Genomic DNA, 27,449 nt, shown 5'->3' on the forward strand with positions numbered 1-27,449 from the left:
GAAAGAATGAATTATTAATGTTGCCATTCAAATAAATATAGCAGAATTAATATGTGAACTGAAATCGATATATTTCTGTATATCGAATAATCCCTAATAGCCTTGTACGACTTCTTGAGAGGTTATGAAGTGGTCCTATTCTAGGGCGGAACCACACAGAAGCGACGCGAGACCAAAACATTTTAAATAGTGAATAGCAGTCTTTAAAACCAATACCAACCACACGAAAATATACAAAATATAAACTACCTACCAACTTAATAAAACCAAACGTCAAAAGTTTAAAAGTTGAACCGTCGCTGGACGTTTGTTTTGTTCTCGTATTTTATTTTTTGGTAAATGGTGCTAAATAGTTACGGATAAAATGCTTGAACAGCGTTTTTCAGACAATGATAGGTCGAAGCGAGATATCCCTTCGTTTATAGAGCCTAGACCGCCACTAGTGTCGAATCCATTTATGAGGCCTCGTCCTCAGAAAGGTACGAATTTGTTGGAGCTTTTCGAGGAGGATTCAGAATGTGAGGAGCCAGAATTAGTGCAAGTATATTTGAGACTGAAGCCCTATCATGGACAGAGCAATTTGTATGAAGTACGGTCTGAAAAATGTCTGATAACTTCTGTGGACACAGCTACCGCTGGCCATGGGCGTCGCACACAACACAATGTGTCTAAAGTGTACACTTTCTCTCACATATTTGACTCGGAAACTACTCAAAAGGTGAGTAAACAACATTCTTATTGGAATACATTTATAACTTTGATCATTAGCAGCATAGATCCATCATCAGCCCTCCGTGACCCAGTGCTGGGTACAGACCTTCTTCCATCGCCAGCCTTCCCTGTCTTGGGCCATCCTTTGCCAACAGTTGCCAGTATCCAACAATTTTCTTTATATAAACAAAAGCATCATAGATTATGTTTCTCCAACCTGTAACCTCAACAAGGTATTACATTTATTGAATAATAGACAGACAGCTTCTGCAGCTGATGCATCTGTCAGGTAGTGTTGAAAGTTCTATAGTCAATTCACTTCATAAAGTCAATTATATTAATTGATTGCTTACTCTTATCTATCTACCTCTCTCTGATCTTATTAGTTTCGGCTTTGTGTCTTCTTTTTATTACACCAAATTTATAAGGTTTAATTTCCAGGAAATATTCGAGCATGTAGTCAAAGACAACCTGAAGAAGTTGCCAGAAGGCCACAACTTCACACTGTTAACTTACGGAGCGTCTGGTTCTGGTAAAACATACACACTGATGGGAACGGTAGCATCTCCCGGGCTGGTGCCTAGGTCATTGGAGTATGTGTTCCGTGTGGTAGATGCTGCCCAGATCCCGGTGTACAAGCCATCAGATGGCGGTGCTGACAAGCTTAACTACGCTGAACAGGATTACGAGTTACAGGTTTGTAGCAATGCATAAGTAAAGTGAATTTTAGAACTCTCTATCCAACATGAAGCCAATAAGGGTGGCTGTCGCTGAGTTAGTTTAACATAGTTCTTATATATTTTTTCTATCCGCTGTTCAAATTTTAACTTTATATTTATTTATTTAACTTTATATTTATTTCCTTCCCATTATCATCGTCTTTGTATCTGGCTCTCACATCTAGGTACCTTAAGGTCACAACTGAAAATCGGTATATTGCCCCTCGGTAATAGGGGTAATTGGGTAATAGTAGGCTGAGTTGTGTCCTTTTTATATTGCTACAACACACTCCTATTTGTATTGTGTGTGTTATAACATGAAAAACCTGTATGTGTTGTGTATTTTGTGTTGTGGCTACAAATAAAGATTTTATCTATCTATCTAACTCTCTGAACTATGCTCTTGTCGGTCTACCGACAAGAGCATAGTTCTCTAATCATAATACTCTAGTAGTAATATATCATAATACTCTAGAGCATAATACTCTAGTATTTGCCACCTCTCTTTATTCATACAGTTAATGAATCACTTTGTATTAGCTATAAATTTGCCTGGCGTGACCAATGGTGCAAGGCAGTGGTCTGATCCAAAACGATATTAAACCACATATAAAAAGTGTTTCACAAGTGTTGAATAACACTAACTGACCAAATATATCAGCAGATTTATCCATGATTTAGTCACCTCTCACAATATAATATTTTATCAGCAAGTGACCCTTAAACTTCTAATTTTAGTGGGTGAAAAGGCTGCGTCAGATATCAGCGCCCCTACGCGACAAGTACCGCCGCATGAGCGCAGGGCTCTGCAGCGACTTCGCAGTCAGCACCTTGGACCTCACCAACAGGATACAATACTATGTCTGGGTATGTTTCATCACCACAAGATAGGATAAGGCGACTGCTGGACATAGGTCTTTCGCAATGACTTCCACAAAGACCTCAACATATCGAAAACCAGTGTTTAGAACAACATAAAATTATTCATTTACCAAGACGCACAATAAATTAAGACTTTTCTGTGCTAAATAAAGTTGCCACGTCAGCCCTCTCTTCTCTCTTTTGAAGACCTCGGTGACGCAATGGTAAAGTGCTCGCCTCTGAACCGAGAGGTCCCGGATTCGATACCCGGTCGGGTCATGATGAAAAATGATCTTTTTCTGATTGACCCGGGACTTGGATGTTTATCTATATATGTATTTGTTATAAAATATAGTTTCGTTGAGTTAGTATCCCATAACACAAGTCTCGAACTTACTTTGGGGCTAGCTCAATCTGTGTGATTTGTCCTAATATATTTATTTATTATTTACTTCTCCGCCAACCTCTGTCGGGAGTGCATGTTGTGAATGTTAATATTCTATATTGTGAGTGTTACAATACAAATATACTAAGTAGATTCAAGTCGAATCACTGCTTTATTTACTTCACTTTAGCAGCCTACCAGCCTCCAAATCTACATTCCGCGGGAATTAATAATAAAACTAGACCCACAAGCATTCTTTGATATGATTATTTGTAATAACTAAAGTTTAAACAAGAGACATACATGTATAACAGTGGACTTATCCTATGTAGGAATCTCTTACAGTCAACCGGCGATAGGTTGAGAGGATTAATCGCTGGTAGACTTTTAGTATGCTAGTAAGAAGTGAAAAAGGGAGTAATGGGAGAAAACTATATACATGGCAATATAAACAAATACATGTATTTTATAAGTATAATAGTTTTATACATATCCTTACATATTACAGACAGACAGACGCGGCAAAGAACTTTGTTTTAACAGTTTAAAGTTTTTACCAATAGATAGTGTGGTTCTTGAGGAAGGTGTAGTAGGTGTATAATTTATTATTATTTTACTCGAGCGAAGCCGGGGCGGGACGCTAGTAGAATATAGTTTTTGTCATCATTACAGGTGTCTTTTGTGGAAATCTACAATGAGGGTATATACGACTTGCTGGCAAGTTCGGATCGAAGGATATCATCGAAACTCAAAATCAGAGAAGACACAAATGGCAATGTCTATGTTAAAGTAAGTTAAGAAAATATTTTTTAAAATTTTTTTAGTGTTCATAAAAAATATGTGTCTAAAACAAAAGGATTCAATTTTTGTCTTAAATCTTCTTCATATAAAACATCAGAAAAAAATATCAAATCAAATCATTTATTCAGAAATTAGGCTTCCACAGGCACTTTCACGTCGTATTATAAATTAAATAATATTTATCAAAGCTACAAACTACGATCACAGCTGAGAAGAAAGAATAAAGAAACTCATTTATACAGTAGAAACCTATCATACTAGAAGGGCTTACCGGGCCTATATGATTTGACTAGCTGGAGGGAAGCCAATTAGTGTGTATTGTCCAGGGTGCGACGCAAGCCTTCGTGCGCACGGGCGAGGAAGCATACGACGTGCTGGTGGCGGGCAAACACAACCTGCAGGTGGCCGCCACCGGCGTGCACGCGCACTCATCACGATCGCACTGCATATTCACCATCACCATGCTCACTGAGACTGGTGCGTAAGCGACTGCCCTACCCACATTGGGTTACTTTTTCTCGTGGAACGTCCTATATTAAGGAATTTCGATGCAAGAGTATGCTGTTCGCATCTCGTCGAGATTAGTTGAAGTTTAAAGCAGTGGTGGCGCTCGCATGTGGATCGAAAGGTCTCTCGGTCTCAGGTTCGTATTCCACTAGTGCCATATGAGTTTGTATATCAATCTGACTCATATAGATATACATAGTTGTTTTCATAGACCACCACTCGCTTCCGGTGGAGGAAACATCGTGAGGAAACCTGCACACTAGTGGACAGGTTAGTTCACTAGTGTGTATGCGACTACCTGCCACTAGATGGCGGTAGATGTAAAAGTCATGTCAGATGCTTTTAGGCGACTTGAATAAAATCTGACACCAGTGTTAGCAATAACACACTTGATATGATGATGATGCTGAGATTGGTACAGTTTGATTATACCCTGATTTGCCCAGTAGTGGGGTACAAAATTTAGGCTATAAAAAAAATACGTTATAGCTGCTATTAACTTTTGTGTTTTATATTTTGGTGTTGGAGTACCTTTTATCCACTTTGATCCTGGGGTCTACCATTAAACATAACACACGTACCACGTCATTGCGTCCACACGTTCTCTCCTTTTCTTACACGACGCGTACACGATATGGGAAAAGGAGACAGCATGTGGAAGTCGGTAACGTGCTACGCGTTTTTATGTTTTAACATTATTCAGAACTAAGCATTCGAGCAGTGTGGACGCGCGCACTTTTGTCATAGAACATTATCAATAAAATTAAATTACTATCGCAAATCAAAGTGAACTTAAAACAATCCAGAAAGAATCTGTTATTGCACTTTTCGACGCCTTTACTTATTACGCTACGCAACTAAGACTTGAGCGGAATCCATCTCTTCGGGCAACATCGGGTGACTTCGCGTTCACGGGTGAGCAAGACAGCTATATATTTGTTTACCCAGCGCGCATGCGCAGCTCTCGCAAACAATCACACGCCGGCTGACTGATACCTGTTTACAATAAACTTTCAACGTTCGCCGCCGGGCCTAGGCATAAGCGGAAGCGGAGGAGGCTCGCAACCAAATTTATCTTCACTCGCACAAAGTGATGGACCTTCACGCGAAGACACTTTTATAACTCAACGGAAAAGAAAACAGTCCCATATGGATTCAGAATATAAAGAAGAATTAAATTCGTTTAGGATAGAAATTATGTCATTTTTTAAGGAATTTGCTCAATCACAAAAAGAAAATAATATACAAATAATACAGGACTTAAATGAAATTAAAGAAGAAATTAAGAGTCTCAAAACAACTACTAACACTTTGTCGCAAAACTACCATAGTTTAAGCAAAGAAGTAGCCACACTTAAAAATGAAAGTTTGTGATGGGTTGAAACCCATCACAAAATCGAAAACATTGAAAGAGAAATAATACAGTTAAAGAATAATGATTCTTCCAAAGGCCAAAACAACGCCAATAAGCATGATCAATCTCAATTACAGTCCCAAAAATCGCCTGTCGCTTGTAACCAAGATCTCATTCACGAATTCCAAGTCAGAATCGAACGATTAAAAAATATAATATTAGAGGGTATTCCGGAAATAAATGACACCGATCGTGCTACTAGACATCAACACGATTTAGAAATGACAATGGATAAATTAAAATCAATATATAAAGACTGCCCGACGCCGATAAAAGTTATACGTTTAGGAAAATATAAACCAGAGATGCAGACGAAAGGGCGACTCATTAAAGCATGTTTTAGCACTCCGGACCCTGTTCGCACACTCCTACGAAACAGATCAAAGCTGTCTGATAACGTTCGACTGTACTTCGACCAAACCCCCAGCCAAAAAACGTATATTAAACAGCTCAAAACCGAATTGGTCAATCGTGAACAGGCTGGCGAATGCGACTTAGCCATTAAATATGTGAAGGGTGTCCCAAAAATTGTTAAATCAAAAAACTGAATAGAACAAATTTTAATCTAGTATCAAATGCCACTTCCCCTAATATAACTCACTATGTTACGTGTACTTACGACAATTTATTTATAAGTGAAACATCCTTCAAGTTCTTTTATGCAAATCTTAAAAGTATTAGGAAATCTGGCCGATTTGAAGAGCTACAAGCTATATTGAAATCAATTAATAAAACAGTACACATTGTAGTACTTACAGAAACACGGATTAAGACCGAAACAGAGGCCCAATCTTTCTACCTACATAACTACAAGCATATTTACAATATAAGAACAGGAAAAGACGGAGGGGGAGTGTCGATATATATATACATAATAGCCTAAAACATGAGGTAACTACAGAATCATATGAACATGGGATAAATTACTAATGGGTGTATATTAAAAAGTTTGCTCTGAACATTGGTGCCATCTACAAACCAAATAAAAGAAAAACGAATGAATTTTTGGATACCTTTTCGACCCAACTAGAAAGTAGAAAAAGAGGGATTGTCATCGGTGATTTTAATATTGATCTTCTTGCCAACAAAAAGGATGCTATCGATTATAAAAGAGTGTTAAAAGAAGCTGATTACGAGATACTTAATCGCATAGATGCCTACCACTGTACAAGAGAAGCAGATAACAAAATATCCATAATTGATCACGTCTGCTCGAGTCTAGATGAAAATCCCTACAGATTTACGATTGTTGATGCACCGTTATCTGATCATAAACAAATAGTACTAGAAGTTTTTAAGAAAAATCACACTGTCAAGGAAAGGGTTAGCTATTGCGCAGTCGATTATGTAGGCCTACAGGAAGCAGTTCGAAATACAGACTACTGTAATGAAAATCACTCATACGGTCATTTGGAAAACCACATCAAAAGTATCATTATAAAAAATAAAATACCTAAAGTTAAGATACTCAATGCACCTAGAGAAGATTGGATCACTAAAAATGTCATCGAAGGAATAAAAGAAAGGAACTTACTATGGGAACAACAAAACATTGACAAAAAAAAGAAAGAAGAATATCTTACAATGAGGAATAATGTGGCTACCTTAATTAAGAAAACGAAAGAAGAATATTACTCTAAGAAAATTTCCGATAGTTTAAGTGATTCAAAAAAGACCTGGGATTTGCTAAATTCTCTTGCTGTAAACAAAGTCAAAGACACCGGTATCCCACCAACACTTGTTATAAACTCCGATACCATACGAGATGGCAATCAAATCTGTGAAATCTTTAATAATTATTTCTCATCTGTTGGTACTCAGCTTGCGAACGACATTCCTGTTAGGTTTCATAACAAAAATGTTAATACACTAACATATATAAATACAAAACCTAATGTTGAAGTTTTATTTGAGCCATGTACTGCTGATGAAATCATTGATATAATAAATGACCTAAGGGATTGCAGTAGTGCAGCACTAGTGCAGGTATTGATGAAATTTGTCTTAAATATATCAAATGCATCTCAAACCTTATCGCGCAGGATCTTGCAAACTGTATCAATAAATGTTTGGCAACTGGCACTTTTCCTGACTCTCTAAAAATAGCACGTGTTACACCGATATTTAAATCTGGCAAAAGAACTGACCCGAGTAATTACAGGCCAATTTCAATACTACCTATCATATCAAAAATCTTTGAAAAAGTCATGTATCGCAGGCTCAACAATCATCTTACTCAATTAAACTTTCTTACTGACAAGCAATATGGTTTTAGGAATCAATCGTCAACACTTACGGCTGCAATAGACCTGATTTCCCAAATTAAAACAAACATTGATCAAAAAAAGTTCTGTTTAGGTATCTTTATCGATTTTAAAAAAGCCTTTGATACCGTAAGCCATTCGTTACTGTTAGATAAATTAGAAAACCTTGGTGTCAAAGGCACAGCTCTAGAAATGTTTCGATCATATCTCTCAAACAGGCAGCAAATAGTAAAGATAGGAGACTATCGTTCCGGACCAAAAAATATCACATGTGGGATTCCTCAGGGATCTATATTAGAGCCTCTTTTGTTCCTTATATATATCAACAATGTCACAACAATAGGTCTTACGGGCCATATCACGTTATATGCTGACGATACTTGTTTATTCTATTTTGGAAGTAACTTTTTGGAGCTAGTTGATAGAGCACAAACAGACCTAGATGCATTTAACTATTGGTGTCAATGTAATCTACTCACAATCAACATTAAAAAAACTAGTTACATGATTTTCTCAGCTAAAAATAAAAAGATACCACACTATCCTGCCCTTAGCATAAATAATATCGAACTACATCGCTCCAACCAAGAACAATATCTAGGGCTACACCTAGATGATAAACTGACTTGGAAATCTCATATTGAACACCTTAGAAATAAACTTAGCTCAATTTGTGGTATACTGCGAAAAATCAGAACTTGTATTCCATCCAAAGTCAAACGTATGTTATATAATTCTTTGGCGAAATCACATCTGGAATACCTTATTGAAATCTGGGGAAGTGCTAATAAAACCAATATGAATGAATTTAATACAAAGGACACAAAATAAAATAATAAAAACCCTCTTTAATTTTCATTATTTGACTAGAACCGAATATATATATATATATATATAAAATAACTAATCTGTTTAACCTTAAACAACTTTATAAATACAGAATGTGTATTCTCGTTGAAAAAATTCTTACCAAAAAAATCCACTCACAAATAAGTTTCAGCAAAAGAAATTTTAAGCATAATTTAAGAAATACTAATAAGATAAAAACTACTACACCTAGAACCAATTATGGCAAGAGAGACATACTGTATGAAGCGGTGCAAATGTACAACAAACTACCAAACGAACTAAAAGAGTGTAAATCTCTGACTTTGTTTACAGAAAGATTGAAGAAACATATTTACGACCAAGTTTAAAATTATTAAAGTGACAACTGTGCCTGATTTGAACACTGTTTTAAAGCTAATTATTTAATATGATTTGTATTAGTTTATAAGACTCATTGTAAGTGAATTTATTCTTTATGAGTCAATAAAGATATTTAAACCTAACATTAGGGTTCACCGGCAGTTTTACATGTTGTATATGATATTAGACAATGGAGTGCGCACCTCGTGCGTGCGCCTGTGCGACCTCGCGGGCTGCGAGCGCGCGCGGCGCACGCGCAACGCGGGCGCGCGGCTGCAGGAGTCGCGGCACATCAACTCCTCGCTGCATGTGCTGGAGCGCTGTCTGCACGCGCTGCGCAGGAAGCAGAAGCACAGGGGAGACGCCGTGGTGCCCTATAGGTGAGCCGATTGCTATTGCATATGTTTGTCATGTTGTGTGTACACGTCACAGTCACAGTCTGGCTCATAACTTTTGTTATATACGTGTTTAAATTGATTGTAACCTTAATAAATAAAATACAAAAGATTGAACAAGCCCCAAAGTGAGTTCGAGACTTGTGTTATGGGATACTAACTCAACGATACTATATTTTATAACAAATACATATATAGATAAAAATCCAAGACACGGGCCAATCGAAAAATGATAATTTTCCACAATTACCCAACCGGGGATCGAATCCGGGACCTCTTTTGGGAAATTTGATATTATTCTGACACTCTCATCTCCGCATGTTACCAATTGCATTCGGAGCTGTGACGCAGCATAGCCCGAGGTCAGCGTATGGTATGGTACCTGTGATTTTACAAACGGCCGCTTGCCTGACGTCAACACTTTTTATTTAGGAATACTATTGTTACCTATCAGCTGCCTACACTGACATAACCATTTGAGAATATGGAGTGGTTCTATTTTAACCTATCTGTAACACTGGGTATAGCGTATACACTGGTAGAAGACAACACGCGCGTTGTCTACTATTGCTAATAATACTATTTTGCCACAGTAACAGTTCCTTTGGAAATTTCCTTCCTTAAGAATATTGACGGATCGTAATGACAGCGCGGCCGCGGCGGCCGAAACGCTCTGAGAACCACCCACCCGCACGCTCGAGATCCAAGATTGCTTTCAAATTGAGTTTTGAAATAAGTAAAATGAATGTTATTTCCTCAGAGAATCCAAGCTGACCCGTTTATTAGGCGCCGGTCTGTCGGGCGCGCGCGCGGAGGCCGTGGGTATGGTGGTGACGCTGAACCCCGCGCCCGAGTACCAGCACGAGACCCGCCACGTGCTGCAGCTGGCGGCCGTGGCCCGCGACATCCGTCAGTATTGCTCATACGGCCGTCCCCAAAAAACTTGGGACAAAAATACATTTTTTTATATGTTTGTTTGTTTGTTTGTGTGTAACGCGATAACTTTGGAACCGTTGGTCTGATTTGATGAAATCTAAAAGGTATGAAGGATCATTCAATAGAATTTTAAAAGTCGTTGGGCATCGAAATCGGTTGTCTTTTTTGAAATATTCACAATTTTGTTAAATCTCATGAAAAATTTATTGTGTTCGCGAGGTCTAATTTCGCGACGAACAACTAGTAATAACAAAAATAATTTTCATAGTCTAGCCTACTCTAGGAGTGCTGCCTGGGCTGGTACGGCCACGTTTTCCGGGAATTGATGAATGCTATTTGGCTGGCCAAAACAGAAGAACCAACCCAACCCACCTTCTATTTAATCTCAATTCCACCAATAAACCCATAGCTAAAAGTTGATTAGCTACAGTAAACTGTACATTTTTATCTCTTTATTGCGATAACCAAATAAACTCTGAAGCCGTACTGGTGTAATGGTTAAGACGCCCGCCTGTGGATCGAAAGGTCCCAGGTTCGAATCCTACTCGTGCCACATGAGTTTGTCTACCAATCTGACTCATTTATAGTAGTTTTCATCGACCACCACTTGCTTCCGGTGAAGGAAAACATCGTGAGGAAACCTGCACACTGGTTGATTATTATTAACTTGTGTGTGAAATGGAGAAGGCAAACCACTCCATAATAATGCCAAGAAAGTTGTTGTGTGTGTTTCATTCCACATAATGACCACGACCCTCAGCCATGAGGAATACGACTATGAAGAAGAAGTAATAAACTCTATACCTATATCTAAATAATGTATCTATACCTAATTACCTTACAGAGGTTAACAACACGATCGCAGAGTCGATTCTGGAGAGCGCAGAAACCACTCAAGACACGACATACGCCAGCAGCGCTGAGGTCATGAAACTCAGGGCTGATAATGAAAGGTTACACTTCGAGTTGATACAGTAAGTTAACTATTCTCTATTCACAATTAAATTTATATTTATCTGAAAAAAAGTTGTTAATTTTTATTCATAATCATATTTATTGGAAAAAAAAGTTTACACGTCATTCAACGTTGGAGACTGTAATTTTCGTTTTTGTAAAATTGATTTTTTGTTTAATACCAAGTGTTAAATGGTTCTATGTCATATTAACGATAACCACTATAAAACCACTGCGTACAGGGTGATTTCTTATACATTGGCATTATTTTTATCTACATGCTCAGTCGATGGTACTGAACAACAAAAAAATCAGCCGATCCATACATTTTCCACAACTTAGGTATTTAAAGTATTTCGAAGTTACTCCCATACTAAAATTAATAAATTGTTCAGAATCGTGGACTGAGCATGTAGGCAAAATTTTGCTAATTTATGAAAAGTCACCCTGTATACATATTGGCTTTATTATTGCTCAACATGACTGAATCTACCAACGGATCGGAATGTAGATTTATTTATAAAATATTATGTATGGTACAATTTAATAAACATTAATGAGAACCCGCGGCGGAGATCAGAACGCTCGTGAATTTCACCCTTGTAATGGTCGAATTTCTGTATAACTCTAACAATATCCCAGAGCCCAGTCCCGCAACAAAGAGCTGCTGGCTGCGATGGAGGAGCGGCAGCAAGCGGCCGCCGACACCATGCGGGAGCTCGTGGAAGAAGCCAAGGACATCACGAGACAGTATTACGAGGCTCAGATACAAGCGCTCAAGTCCGAGGTGAGTTTGCTCGTAATATCTTTATTGTACAAAGAACACATGTTAAAAGTAAACATAAGAAGATAAATGTACAATGACGGACTTATCCCATGAAGGGATCTCTTCCATTCAACCAGCGATAGTTTAAGTTACTCAGTATAAGATAAGTTTTCCATACTTATAAAGAGAAAACATTTGTATTTTTGTTTGTAATGGATAACCTTAAAAACTACTCAAGTCGAATACTTATACGATTACTATACGACTTATTGACGACTACGATTAATTATACGATTATTGATACTCGAAACTACAAGGTCGATTTCGATGAAATTTGGCACAGAGATAGGCGAAACCTTCAGGAGCAAGCCGGGGCGAGCCGCTAGTGCTGTATAAATGGAAGGAACATTAAAATATATATAACACTATAGTATATAGTTACAAAAATATAAGTATACAAAGATGTAATATAGCTTTATGTATATAACTTTAGTTTTCAGAAAAAAAATAAACATTCTGAACATTGGTTTTAAAACAATTTCACATAACGCGTTACAAATTGGTGTTAATTGGGGTCAGAACTTAGCCCCATATGTCCTTTTGATGTCACTTTACGTGTTTTTAAACAGTTAGTGCAAATTCAAGTTTATTTCAAAGAGCGAAGATTCAGTTTCCAATGACCTTTGTGAAGGTTTGATACGCCTATTTTTGCGCTTTTAATTTAAACACATTGAGATTTAAATGTCAGTCAATGTAAATTGTTGAAAAAGTCCTTCACTGCAATGACGCTCGATGATAACTACTATATAATCAGATTGGTATACAAACTCACGTGGCACGAGTAGGATTCCAACTCGTGACCTTTTCGTATGTACAAAATGGTGAATAATCATTTATCTTTATATTTGAATATGATTTGTAATATATTTGTTTAGATGGATGACATGGTAGAGGAATATGAATGTAGACTGAAGAAAGACGCCGCGCCGCCTGCCAATACAGGGACACCGTCTCGTGCTCTTCAAAATAAGGTATATTTTAGGACATACTTTCGTATTAACATTTTGTATCCATACTTCCATTTTAACACTTTCTATACTAACATTATAAAGGCCAAAGTCTGCTTGTCTGTCGGTCTGTCTGTGACGCTTTTACTGCTAACACCGATTTGCTGATTTTGATGAATTTGCAATAATAATTTGTGACCCGAGGTCAAACATAGAATAACCTCGAATGGAGCTGCGAGCAACAGTCTGTGATACAAGTCTTATCATTTCTTTAATTTGCATTTCAGGTGGCACAACTGATGACCGAGATAGCTATTCTTGAGGTATATATGCAAACGTTTATATAAATTTATTTCCTCATTATAATGTTCTTATACAACTTTTATTTTATGCCCGCCCTATTGCGACTTGCTAAAACCACGCTTTTATTTAACTTGCCCTGTTAGTTTATTGAAAGTTATAGAGCTGAGGCGTGGAAAAACGTTTGGCCATCTTGTGCGACATGATAATCTGATTAAAACACTAATAGAATGCAAAATAGAAGTGAAAAGGAAAGCCAAGGAAGGCTTAAATGGACCAAATAAAGGGACCGAGATTGATGTCGTACAGGGAGGAAAAAAAATTGACGGCAAAAAGTACCTGTGAAGGTCTAATTTCTGAATGATTTGAATTTGAGGTCAAAATAATGGCTGAGGATAGAGAGAGATGGAATGAACACCAACGACAAGACAGATGTTCTTGAACGATGAATGAATGAATGAAATGTTGTACGTTCTTCATAGTCGTATTCCTCATGACTAAGGGTCGTGGTCATTACATGGACGGAAACACACGTAACAACTTTCTTGGCATTATTAATGGAGTGGTTTGCCATTGCCTTCTCCACACACAAGTTAATAATCAAGTGTGCAGGTTTCCTCACGATGTTTTCCTTCACCGTAAGCAAGTGGTGGTCGATGAAAACTACTATACATGAGTCAGATTGTTATACAAACTCACATGGCACGAGTAGAATTCGAACCTGGGACCTTTCGATCCACAGGCGAGGGTCTTAACCATTACACCACCACTGCTGTTGTACGTTAGTGCGGGTCAAATCTAGCAAGTTTATGACCCACATCCCAGCGTCCCATTGAGCTGAAATTTACAATACATTTTATGCTAACAGGAACAACTAATCGCTGAGAAATTAGCGCGCGCGCGGGCTGAAGAAGAGGTGCAACACCTCAGGGCCTGCATCGACGAGAGAGACGGTAATCTAGCTCCAATGGAATTAGACCTTTATGTACCAAATGTTTAACGTTCATATTGTTGTTTACATGTCGTTGTAATAAAAAAATATTATAAGAAAATGAATCATTCTTGCCAGACATCGTATTTATAATTTCGACCTTATAATTGTTGTACATTATAAATGAAATTATATTATTAGACAATTATATGATTTGAGCGTTATTCCAAGAGTAATTAGATCATATCATGTTATGTTACATAGTATAAAACAAAGTCGATTCACGTTGTCTGTCTGTCCCTATGTATGCTTAGATCTTTAAAAACTACTATGTATTACAGAAAAAGAAGACGAAACTTTAGAAAAGCAAGAAGATGCCATGAATGTGTCCGACAGTGAACAGGATGGCGATGAGGAGATCAATGACCCCTGCAACGAAAGTCTCGAACCGACTTTTAAAAAAGACGATATTAATCGATCTAAACTTATCTTACAAAGTATAAATTCTAATAACACTTCACATAACACTACAATTAATAGTGAAAAAGTAGACAATGATGACGATGATGATGATGATATTCAAGACAAATCTAATAACACCATCAGAAACGATAGTTCAGATGATACTGAACTGTCTATCAATGGAGAATCTATTAAAATTGGCAACGAAACACTCGGTAACGATTCACACATTGGCAAGAATGTATCATGTGAATCAAATGATATCTTAAATAAATCTAATAATAATGAAGTTAGGGGAACTTATTTTGTACGCAAAAGTGAAGATAATAGCATGGATATAAGTACGAAAGATTTGAATACAATAGACAATGTCAGGGGTACTTATTTTATAAGTAATACAACTCCACAAGATGATTCATTGAAATCTAATGAAATAGAACTAACTAATGAGAATACAACAAGTGAAGTACATAAACACGATAGAAGTATTACAAAAGATGCACATATTAAAAGTAATGTCGTTGATTCAACAAAAGATGGAATCGATATAAATGGCAAAGATAGTGCCCTGACTACGAGTGCAAAGAAAGTTCATAAAGATTCTGTTGTGACTAAAATAATGCGGTCTGTGAAGTCTACTCATAGTGGAGATAGTTCTCTAACACAGTTTGAAAATCTAGAAATGGCTGCTAACTATTGTGAAGAAACTAGGTGTGAAGAAAATACATCATTTGCAAACATTAAAATGTTGGCACAAAAGAAAACTTATTTTAGTGACAGTCCAATTACAAATAATGATCCTGTCTTAGAAGATCAGCAAATAATGAAGACGGTTGTTGATAAAAATATTAAAGATAATAAAAAAACGGATATAGAAAAGAATGTTAATAATATAGCTCATGGATTTAAAAAGAAAGTTAGTCTTGTCGATACGCCAGCAGTAAGTTTAGGAGACAACTCTTTTATTGGCGAAGATTTAATAAAAACAAACATTATCAAAGAGAAACGTACATATTTTGACAATATTGATGTCAATATCAACACTAATAAACATTTGGAAGCTGTTAAAGATGTGAAATTGGAACAAGACGATATTAGATCCCCGTCTATAGTCAAAGATGATATTGAAGAAACAGAAGGTTTTGAACCTAATACAATAAAGAAACTGCTAGGCGAAAGTTTAACTAGGCAACCAGATGTAATATCTTCTGTCCACAAAAATAAAATTCTTACAAAGAAACATGATTCTGTTGACATATTTGATGGGTATGATTCTCCTCACGTCGTAAAAACAAAAGAACTTAGTGTTATTGATAAGGCACGTAAATCTATTGAAAGAATGGTAACCGAGCAGAAATCAGCTTCCAAACATCAAGATTGCATTAAGAAAGAAATATTTGAAAGAAAATCAATCCCTGAAGAACCAATAAATTATGATAAAATCGTTGCATCAAGTGTTAAAGTGGAAAATTTAAATGACGTAACTGCTCTACAATATGTTACATTCGGAAACAACACAACAGAGGATTTCGAAAATCTCTGCAAAGATATAACTGCACCTAGAGAGACTGAATTCGAAATCATTGCTAAAGAGATAGACGATAGAAATACTGAAAACGAGAAGATTACAGAAAAATCTGTTAGTTTCAAAAGGGAACTGAAAGATGCAAAAGAACACAAAAAAGTATTGGACACATCGGATAACTCTAATTCCAGATCGGAATTCGAGGAAGTAAAGTACAATTTGCGCAAGAAATCCTCGTTTAAAATCGATAAAAAGCTAAAAGACGAAACGGAAGAAGTAGTTAATGAAGGCGAAGCGAAATGCGAAAATAAAATTAAGTCTAAGAGGAGTTTAAGATTGCGGAAACGTAGGAATCAAGACGAGGATATGGATGGAGATAAGTTGAAGGATATTGTGAATTTGCAAAAGGAGTTTAGTGACGTCACGCTAGACGTACCGGCTGCAAGTAAGGTGGTGAAGGATATACCGTCCCCTGAGAAAGTTGCTGGAGAAGAAAATGAACCGCCTCTAGGCATACAAAGCTGTCCTTCTAAAAGGTAATATAGTAATAATAAGGTAATCTATAATATTATTATGAAAAGGTAAGCATTTGTGGGTTTGTATGTTTAAGACGGGAAATCTTCAAAACTAGCGAACCGATTTTAAAAACTCCTCCATTAGAAAGGTACATTATCCAAGATTGCTATAGGCTGTATTTTATCTCGAAATTCCCACGGGAGCGAAGCCCCGGGCAACATCTACTGTAGTATATACTAATAATTACTGCTCATATAAATTACTATTCTTAATTTTAGTTCTTTGTTATTGACTGTGTCATTTAACACGTATTAGATTTTATTCAAGTCGCCTAAAGTCTTTAATATTTATCTCAAATATTTGAGTGTGCGTTTGTGTAGACATTTTCAATCTCATTTAGTTATACTCGCCCGTCGTTTCTCGTCTTGGTGTTTCAGATTGAGATTTTATTGCAAGTCACAAGTAATTTTTTTTTCAACTTAAATTCATTTATTAACATAAATAATTGCAAAGTCAATCAAAAATGCCACCCCGAATTGTAACCGGTTCAAAAGTACCCATAACGCTAGCTGCGTTTCCTCGTTGGATAGCAATTGATAGCCTTTGAACCAAGTACAAGTTAATAGGTGTGAGGTTTACATACATTTGTTGAGAGTACAAATGACGCCCTGCAAGGCCACAGCAAACATGGTGGGCAACTATATTTGCCTATTTTACTTATAAATAATCGTAGAGAAATAAATAAATATATTAGGACATCACATAGATTGAGCAAGCCCCAAAGTAAGTTCGAGACTTGTGTTATGGGATACTAACTCAACGATACTATATTTCATAACAAATACATATATAGATAAACATCCAAGACCCGAGTCAATCTGAAAAAGATCATTTTCCATCATGACCCGACCGGGGATCGAACCCGGGAACTCTCCAGTCCAATAACATACTTGTTCCAGCGCGGCCCGCAGCCGCCGCAAGCTGTTCACGCCGCGCGCGGAGCCGCTGGACGAGAGCGCTGGCGCCGCCGACAGCTGCGAGCGGCTGTGTGTCCCCCGCCCCTCCTACCACCGCGCGCGCGCACGACGCAAGCTGTAAACTATAGCTGAACTCTGGATTTTTTTCTTATGCCGGCTCCATAATATCCGCGAACGGTTAAAGCTTTGGCCGATTCGGCATTCATTGCTGATTTTTAATTGCGGTAAATAAAAACACTGTATGAGTGTTTGGCGGTATTGTGGAGCCTACATTACACTGTACGTCCTATAAATTTAAAATTCGCGTACTTATATCAATAAAATGTATGTTGACAGCACATCAACATATCCAAAATCATTGCAGTCGCCTCTATCACCACTGCAGTCGTGCAAGGTAGCTTGACGTGCGGTCGACTACGTGTTTGACAAAATTGAGATAATTACAGTGGTCTATTTATATTATTATGTAGTGTAGTGTTATGACGTGGTTATAATGCAACCCTGTGCAAATACAGAAAGAAATTATATATTAATTATGATGATGATTTTATTTGATTATTGTCAATAAAATATTAATTTTGCAAATGTATTTTATTTCCTGACGTGCTTGCTAGCTTTGACCAATAGCCGGCCGCTACTTTATCCACAATAATTTAAAATTTATAGTTTATAGTCTATGTTACTCCTACAGTTAATTTATTTATTTAGTTCATAAGGTGTGCAAAACAGTTCTTATCAGATATTCTATTAATTCTTTTTTGTTTACCCAAAGATTGATGTTTGTAAAATATAAGCGAAGGCAAAAGTAAGTACCACTTCATGAATGTATGCCCAAATTTCTTTATGAATGTATTCGGTCGCATAGGTTTCGTTTTCATAGCAATATCAATTTATTAGAGAGACTATAGTTGGCCTTCCCTACCTAGCACACAAAACACTTGACAACTTCACGATACGCGCCTACATTATTGTCAAAATCAGAGTTACATCGCGAAATGTTCACGCCACAGTGTTCCTCGTGGATTTAGTAAGTACTACGGAGTACCTAATAATTCCATGGTGTTCCTATACAATTTATTCCATACAACTTGATGTGAGCGAGCGTCAATATAAATTCTTTGGTGAGCAGTCTTTTGACTGATTTATCCCTTAAAGTTTACATTACATCAATAGCTAAGATACCTGGCAATACATTCTACGTTTATCAAAATTCGTGCACCAACGTGGCACGCTTTTTCAGTAATATCCGCCGTCTAGTAGTAAGTACTTCTTCGATTATCTCAAACACAAAATTAATGAATCAAGAATCGCGATTGTCACTGTCAAAATCAATACGTCAGCGTCAATACATACTGTTCTGTGGGTGGCGTGTATTTGCAAGCAAATGGCGTTTTACACTATTTACTATTTATTTATCGTAAAAATTCTAAAATAAGTTTTGCGTGTATTTGTAATATATTAACAAATTAATAATATAGTAAGTATTCTAAAATGACAACTAATGTAAGAGCGTCGGTTTCCCAAATATTGCGCAATAAAGATGATGTTGGTGACGATGAAGATGAACCAAAGAAGAAGTCCAGAGAAGACTGGAGGAAGGCTAAAGAGCTTGAAGAAGCAAGAAAGGCTGGTACTGCACCGGCTGCAGTTGATGAAACGGGTACTTAATTTATAACTAAGCATACTATATCTAACTATATAAAAACAACTGACTAGTGTAACACTTTGTTTTTGTTTGTTGAGCTCCGTGTTTGTTTGTAATATCTATAGATACACATAAAAAAGTTAAATATCAAGGCATCTCTTCCAATCAACCAGCGATACTTTGAGAAAAAGTATATTTAGTAAAGTATGTTTCTCCTTTGATCCCATCAAAAATAATTGTGTAAACTTACAATTAGTGATAAATATAATATTTTTATAAAGTGGCTTGACGTCTACACCACATCACATCCAGAAACTCTATCTAACAAACATATAAAAAAAATTACAGGCAAGGATATAAACCCACACATCCCGCAATACATATCATCGGCACCATGGTATTACGGCACAAGTGGGCCCACGTTGAAGCATCAACGGCCACAAGAAGATCGGGAAGCGAAATTCACCAAACTTGACACATATTACCATAAAGGAGTTGATGGTGTAAGTTCATGTTTATGTATTCTTGTTCTCATCCTCATCATGCTTTACCTCATCAGCTCCTCAAAAACTTTGCCTCGGGGAAGTGGGTGAAATGGTCCCAGTTTGGGTGAACATTATTTACCTGTTTGGTGCTTGTACTGGTGTCCCCAACCAGGTAAGGCTGATATTACCGCAGTACGATATTATAGCAGTCCCTTTGCTTGCGGTTCTTCTCTAAAATGAATGTTGGAGCCCAGGATCCACTTTTCTACTTTTTCGTCTCCACTTGTTATGGTCATTGGCAGCCAAAGTCTTCAGACCATAGGCATGCATATCATCCTTGACGACATAGCCAAACATTTGTTCCATAAGTCTTCAAGTCTTTTTTTAACAATTTTCACATAATTTAATAAAAACAAATTAAATTTAATAAATTTTATTTTCAGACTAAAGTTGCTACAAAGTTTCGCAAAGGTGCATGTGAGAACTGCGGCGCAATGACACATAAAAAGAAAGACTGCTTAGAGAGACCTAGAAAGGTAAATAATCAAATTAGCTTAACCATACACATTGGGCGCCCCCACTGTTGGACAGTATACTGCACAAATGAAACTTGAACTGTAGTAGAAAATCAGACTATATTTTGACAGATTAACACGGCTTTTTATTACCAAAATTAACAACATTTTCATCGTATAAGAGATGATGATAACCAATCACAAATTGCTATTTATTTTATACGCCGATTGCCGCCAGGGGTCCACTGCATAAATATGTTCGATCTGTCTCAACGCTCGTACAAATGCAGTGACGGCCGTGTGGCGCAGGCGTGAAAATCTTGTTCATAGCGCCGTGCAGTCGTCATCTCATGCTTGTAGAAGTTGCTACATCATTGAGGAATGCTACTTTGCCTCCTCTTTATAATTTGCCAACTTTACACATTTTTTTTATTAAGCAAACAATTGACCGATATTCGGCAGATACATTGCTGGTTTTTCATACCAGTAAACAAATAGCTCATACTAACTATATAGTTTGGCTTTAGTGTGTGTATCACATTTTACCAAGACATTTTTTTTTTTATTGATTAATATTTTTATTACTCTCTTTATGGGGACTGGGGTGCGGGTAATAAATACAAATATAAGATCTCCTGATAGTCCCCTACCATATCCTGAAGAAATTAAGACGCTTTTGCCTTTAATACATATAAAAATAAAAGTATGTAAAAATTCAATATATTATTTATAGATAGGTGCAAAATTCACAAACGCTGGCATAGCAGCAGACGAGTTCCAACAGCCGAACTTGAATCTGAGTTATGATGGCAAGCGGGACAGGTGGAACGGGTACGACCCTGCGGAACATAAGGCCATCATTGAGGAGTATCAGAAGGTGGAAGATGCCAAGAGGGAGTTGAGAGCACAGAAACTGGAACAAGGTTAGTGTGAATAATATTCTCCATTTTACTACAAAAATATTTTAAACATGTTTGTTTAACATACTGCTGTACATATACAGAATGAAAAGATAATTAATTGAATTTATAACTTTTATTCAATCTATACTATTATTATAAAGAGATAAGCGTTTGTTTGTTTGTATGTTTGAGGCGCGTAATCTCCGAAAGTACCGAACCGATTTCAAAAATTATTTCACCATTAGAAAGGTACATTATCCAAGATTGCTATAGGCCATGTTTTATCTAAAAATTCCCATGGGAAATAAGTCTCGGGCAACATCTAGTAAATAAGATGACAACGGGAATATATAATTTACCCACCTAATTTCAGGATAATGTATTTAAGCATTTAACTTAAGACATTATTTAAGATCTTTTTTTGTAGTAAGACTGTCTGTTTGCTCGAAAAAGGAGTGTGAACTAACATTCATTTCATAACACTTGTTTCACGACACTATAACGTACCTTACCAAACATTTGCGCCTCAGATATTCTATTGTCAGATACATCAAAACTTTTGCATACTTTTTTTATTTTTCCTACCCACTTCCTACCTTTTCTATATCTGTAATTACATAAGTATATGTGAAATTTGAAAACGATTGGATGAGTAGATTAAGCATGAAGATGTAACAAATAAACTTACATATTTTCGATGTTTGTAATATTAGATGTTTTTATTGTTTAAGGATGATATTTGTTAGTATCTCCATATTTACTGAGCATATACAACATATGTATGTCCTATGTTATAAATTCGAAAGCAACTTTGTTACCTCTTAATGGTCTATCTACTCAACCAATATTCTTGAAATTTTGCATACAATATGTAGTTGGAAAGGACATGGGAACCTTTCGTGGAAAATTTACGCGGGCGAAGCCGCGGCCAACAGTTTCCAACTAAATTACTACCACTTGATTTGAGATTTATTGAATCATATCCATACTCCACAGACCCATCAGCCATGGAAGAAGGGGATATAGCCGAAGAAGACGAAGACAAGTATGTGGATGAAGTTGACATGCCGGGGACAAAGGTATTTTTATGTATATTCATTTAATTCCTGACCTATCAGGTCACATGTAACTGGTATAGATTACCCGATGAAGTAGTTTCTGTGATTTGACAAGTGGATAAAAGTGAACCTTGGACACAATGTTCATTCAGTGTTCACAATATTCATTGTTATCAAATTATAGAGTGTAAAATATAGCTCGATCCCTGTAACGGCAGGATGAACCGATACATTCGATGTGGGAGCGAACAGAAATATATATATTATTGTGGTACTGTCATCTGTCGCAGTGAAGTGACTGTATTAAGGAGAATGACTATAGAACTTTCGCTGCTCTGATATTGTCGCATCGGTTGCAAAAGATGCCTGTTTCATAATCAATAAATAAATAAATAAATAATTAAAACTAAACGTTTTTTTTTTACAAGGTGGACTCTAAGCAAAGAATCACAGTGCGTAACCTGCGTATACGCGAAGACACGGCCAAGTACCTCAGGAACTTGGATCCCAACTCCGCGTACTACGACCCCAAGACCAGGTCCATGAGGGACAACCCTAATCCCGAGGCACAGGAGTGAGTTAACAAGATTTAATTGTCTTTTTGTGTTTGTGCCAAAGTGTGACCTGTTACCGTATTAGATTCTGTTGTCCGAAGATTTCATCAACTGGAACTGTATGATCCGCAGTCCCAGTCACCAGATAGATTTATTTAAATACTAGCTTTTGCGCGCGTCTCCGCCCACCTTAATTTCTCTGCCAAAGCGGAACAGACGTTGTAGAGGGAAAGTATCGTCATTGGGCGGTTAACCTCCATTTGGTATATATAGGTCCTTACATATGAAATTGGCGTTTTGTTGTACTGGCCACACTGTAATCACAAATTTCTCGCCTTTGGTTACGAATTCCGAATTTAAATTTATACAGCTATTTACACATGTATTTGTGTTTCGTTAACCGTCATTAATATGTTTTTTTTCTTTTGATTTTTCTGTTTGCGTCATTCAGTTTTCAAAATGGAAAACTTGAAATATCACGCTATTTACGTAGATAGTTACAGCCTCGTTAAAACATAGGCTACTTTTATTTTTTCAAAAATTTATTTTTCGTATTTATGATATCGGTATGGATTTTTGTTCTTTAAAATTGAAATGTTGTAACAGAAGTAATATAGTAATAATGTATACACATTATATAACAAAAACAATATAATTTTAAATATAATTTTATTGTAATAGGTCCTGAAGCCGGTAACAAACAAAACTATTCGATTTTAATGTTTCCTGCTCTCAACCCAAAAAACTACCAAATTTCTCTTTTTTTACAAATTTTTTACAAATCTTTGCAAGGAATAAAAAATATTTGCCCTTTTTTTTTAAATCCTAGCAAAGATATCAATCAGCATGTTTATTTGCATAAAATGTAGGTACATTATAAGGAGGTGTTACATTTATGCAAAATTAAAAAAAAGTTTCGTTGAATAAATATATGACAGGACTTTTTTCCATATTTTTTAAAATTCCAAAGCAAAGATAACAAACAGCACGTCCAATAACAACCAGATCGGAGTACCTGGGCGAGAACTTCGTGCGGTTCACGGGCGACACGCGGTCGCACGCAGCGGCGCAGCTGTTCGCGTGGGACGCGCGCGCGCGCGGGCTGGACGTGCACCTGCTGGCCGAGCCCACCAAGCTGCAGCTGCTGCAGAAGCAGTATCAGGACAAGAAGCAGCATTTCAAGACGCAGGTGACATTTATTTTTACGAATTTCACCATATACTGTCCGCAGTTTTCTATGAAATATTTTACTCTATATCCTTCTCCGTATTTCTAACTAAAATTTGAAAAAAAAATTGATCGAGCAGATGACGCCAAAAGAGAAAACGTTCATACTTTTGTAAATTCATAAATTAACTGACTGAAAGAGATATCTCATGAGATAAATTCCGGTGATAGTGTTTCTTTTTCTGTTCTTGTGTTTATTACACAATAAAGATATTTCAAACAAACTCAATGTGTGAAACTGAAGTAAATTTTCCTTCCAAAATTAATGATAATATTAAATTATTGATACTATTATCAAAATAATTTAAAATTATTTTTAATAACAATAACAATCATTTAATTAGTTTTGTCAATCGTCTCTCGCGTACGCATTCAGTCCCAATTCCTTGCTTCGCGTCCCTACCCTTTTCTCGCTAAGTTCCCGTTTCGATTCCCACGATGTGTCCCGTTCTATTTTCCATGACGTGTCACATACTACATTGTTAACCGCAAATGTAAATTAAAAATTTGTATATGTCTCACTTCAAATTTAAAATAAAAACGTAAACCCTATTTTACCTTTATATGATAATTTGAGTAGATTGATGTGCTATCGTCGGTACATAACAGATTAATATTGTTTTTGTTTTAACAGGTGAAACAATCAGTGCTAGAGAAATACGGTGGCGAGGAACATCTAAAAGCGCCACCAAAGGAATTGCTGCTGGCTCAAAGTGAAGTATTTGTGAGGTACAACAGGGATGGCACCAGGGTTGAAGGTGGAGAGAAACAACTTGCCAAGTAAGTAAAAACAAATTGTTTATTTATCTTTGAAGCCTTGAACATTTACAACATTAACCGTGAACTTTATTGTTTCCAAAACATTATTTTTTTAAATAGCGAAACTATATGTTTTGTCTCGTTCTTTCAATACAGATGCGGACTATGAAAATGATATTGAGTTAGTACTTAATCTAAAAAACAATACCCTTCCTTTGCAGGCGATTCGAGAATGTTAATAAAATTTAAATTGTTGCATAATAAAAGACAATATAACATAATAAAGTACCTACAATGCTTTATATTTATATTTTAATATACATGACTCTTTGAAGTCAAAAAATTACTTGAAACTATGTTTTGTTTCAGGAGTAAATACGAAGAGGACGTGCTCATAAACAATCACACTAGTGTGTGGGGCTCGTATTGGCGCGACGGGCAGTGGGGCTTTAAATGCTGCCATTCATTTATAAAGGTAAACTATTTTGTAACTTATATTAAATAGAATTAAGGCGCAAGACTTATATAGATCGCGATAATAAAGCTTAATGTAGTTTTTTTCCTGTTATAACGAAACAGCATTACAACAATATGTTAAGTTCACTAGGTTATGTGTATAATATACAGCGGTGTTCATAAAAGTCATGTCAAATGGCGATGACTTGAATAAAATCTGACACCAGAGTCAAACACCACTCATAACACACTCGATAAAAAGAGCGGGCCATTAATGAGTGTTAAAATATATATATATATATATATATATATATATATTTGACAACCTCGGTGGCCCAGTGGTAAGGTTCTTGCCACTGAACCGAGAGGTCCCGGGTTCGATCCCCGGTCGGGTCATGATGGAAAATGATCTTTTTCTGATTGGCCCGGGTCTTGGATGTTTATTTATATATGTATTTATTATAAAATATAGTATCGTTGAGTTAGTATCCCATAACACAAGTCTCGAACTTACTTTGGGACTAGCTCAATCTGTGTGATTTGTCCCAATATATTTATTTATTTATTTATTTATTTATTTGTTTTCAGTTGTCATATTGCGTCGGAGAAGCAGGCAAATCTATAGTGCTCGAAGTAACAGAAGAAGATAAAGCATCTTCTTCAAAAGCCACGATCAGCAAAGGAAAGGAATCGTCCGATAAGATCGAGAAATCGAAAGGTATGTTAGTTTGTAATAACTTGGTTAAACCTTAAGCTGAGTATGAAAGGTCGATATCAATCGCAAGTGAGTATTCCCGTATTAATAGTAATTTGTTTGTAAGAACTCTATTGCACGAAAAAGAAATACATAATATACTTTACACTTTAAAATTTAAAGTTTTACGTGGATCCTGGACTTCGAAGCGTCACAGCCAATAAACAAAAACGTACAGAAATACGATAGAGTATAATTCTTATTTAATATTTTTTCCAGAAAAATCAGATGAATCTTCATCTTCGTCCGAGTCCAGTTCAAGCAGTTCGTCGGATTCTGAACCGGAAATCCGGTCTAAGACAGAGAAGACCAGTAAAAAAAAGAAGAATAAGAAGAAAACAAAGAAAAAGAAGAAGAAGGAACTTAGGAAGGAGAAAAAGGAAGAAGATAAATTGAAGAAGGTATGCTATTTACAAGTTTATTACTTAGAAAGGTGAATATAAAATTTGCCAAAACTATATAACATATAATGGGTACGATTCAACTTTTTTGATCCTATTATACTAATGAAGGAAATGGCTATCGATTGAATCTAGAATTTTCTGGTTGGCATTTTTTTATCAAGCCATCGCAGAAAAGATACTAAAAGTTAATTCATGTCACTTTGTTCGCGTGTGACATTCCACAATTCCACATATGACACACCAAGAGAAGAGTACCTATAAAGAAAATATTTTTATGGCAACTAACCAAGTGTTTGTCCACAATAAATATTACTAAAAACTATGTTAGTTCGTGATAACGAAATTAGACTGTCCTTTTGTGTTAGTGCTCAACAGGAATTATAGTAAATATAATATACTATTAGAAAATCTTAAATAGAAGAATAACCCTTAGGCAATAGTTAACTTTATGTGTATTATCTCCCATAGGCTCTAGAAATGGAAGAACGCAGCCAGAAGCGCGCGGAGCACTTACTTTCAATCGACGAGCGCAAGAGACCTTACAACAGCATGATCGAGGTCAAAGCCCCCACTGACCAGGAAATGGAGGCTTACATGATGAAGCGGCGAAGGGAAGAGGACCCCATGAGTCAGTTCCTCTAGATAATATGTATAGTGTAATTAGCGTATGTCATAATTTAAAATAAAATGTAATGATATTTTGAGTGTTTTATTTCCCTGCTGGTTTATTGAAATGGCAACACTGCTGCTATATCATAAAAGTGTTGGGTAAGTTGGGTTTGTTGAGTAGACCTAAACCTTAACCCCAAAATCTTTGCCTTAATTAACCCAACCCAACTCGATAAAATGTGCACGTGCAAAAGGTGTTTTACTGTTGCCAGGTAACTTTAAGGAAATAACGTCGAAGTATGAATTTAGCGTTTCTGCGGAAAGAAGTATATTACAGTCTAATAGACAAGTGCTACAATCACTGACAAAAACAACGAGGTTGTCTCTTTATACCTATAATTCAACAGCGGGCGTAGAAAAAACGGCTGCGCGACTTCTTTCTTGGCTGACTCGAGAGTTAAC

General features: G+C 36.5%; 2 protein-coding genes across 2 annotated transcripts; both read left to right on the plus strand.

The window, feature by feature from the left end:
- Positions 1-260: 260 nt before the first annotated feature.
- LOC128672139 (kinesin-like protein KIF20B) lies at positions 261-18,204 on the plus strand. Its single transcript, XM_053749081.2, has 14 exons — positions 261-718; positions 1,153-1,407; positions 2,169-2,297; positions 3,349-3,465; positions 3,804-3,954; positions 9,038-9,230; positions 10,006-10,154; positions 11,026-11,155; positions 11,778-11,922; positions 12,837-12,932; positions 13,196-13,231; positions 14,077-14,161; positions 14,481-16,662; positions 17,602-18,204. The coding sequence occupies exons 1-14, from the start codon at positions 365-367 to the stop codon at positions 17,738-17,740; spliced, it is 4,161 nt and encodes a 1,386-aa protein (XP_053605056.1). The 5' UTR covers positions 261-364; the 3' UTR covers positions 17,741-18,204.
- A 758-nt stretch (positions 18,205-18,962) lies between these two features.
- Slu7 lies at positions 18,963-27,077 on the plus strand. Its single transcript, XM_053748919.2, has 12 exons — positions 18,963-19,279; positions 19,613-19,767; positions 20,193-20,285; positions 20,998-21,187; positions 22,163-22,245; positions 22,653-22,798; positions 23,784-23,967; positions 24,640-24,785; positions 25,134-25,239; positions 25,809-25,938; positions 26,194-26,375; positions 26,847-27,077. Exons 1-12 carry the CDS (start codon positions 19,111-19,113, stop codon positions 27,018-27,020), a joined length of 1,758 nt encoding a protein of 585 aa, XP_053604894.1. The 5' UTR covers positions 18,963-19,110; the 3' UTR covers positions 27,021-27,077.
- Positions 27,078-27,449: the final 372 nt, after the last annotated feature.

This window comes from Plodia interpunctella, chromosome 8, assembly GCF_027563975.2.
Source record: "Plodia interpunctella isolate USDA-ARS_2022_Savannah chromosome 8, ilPloInte3.2, whole genome shotgun sequence".
Classification (NCBI taxonomy): domain Eukaryota; kingdom Metazoa; phylum Arthropoda; class Insecta; order Lepidoptera; family Pyralidae; genus Plodia; species Plodia interpunctella.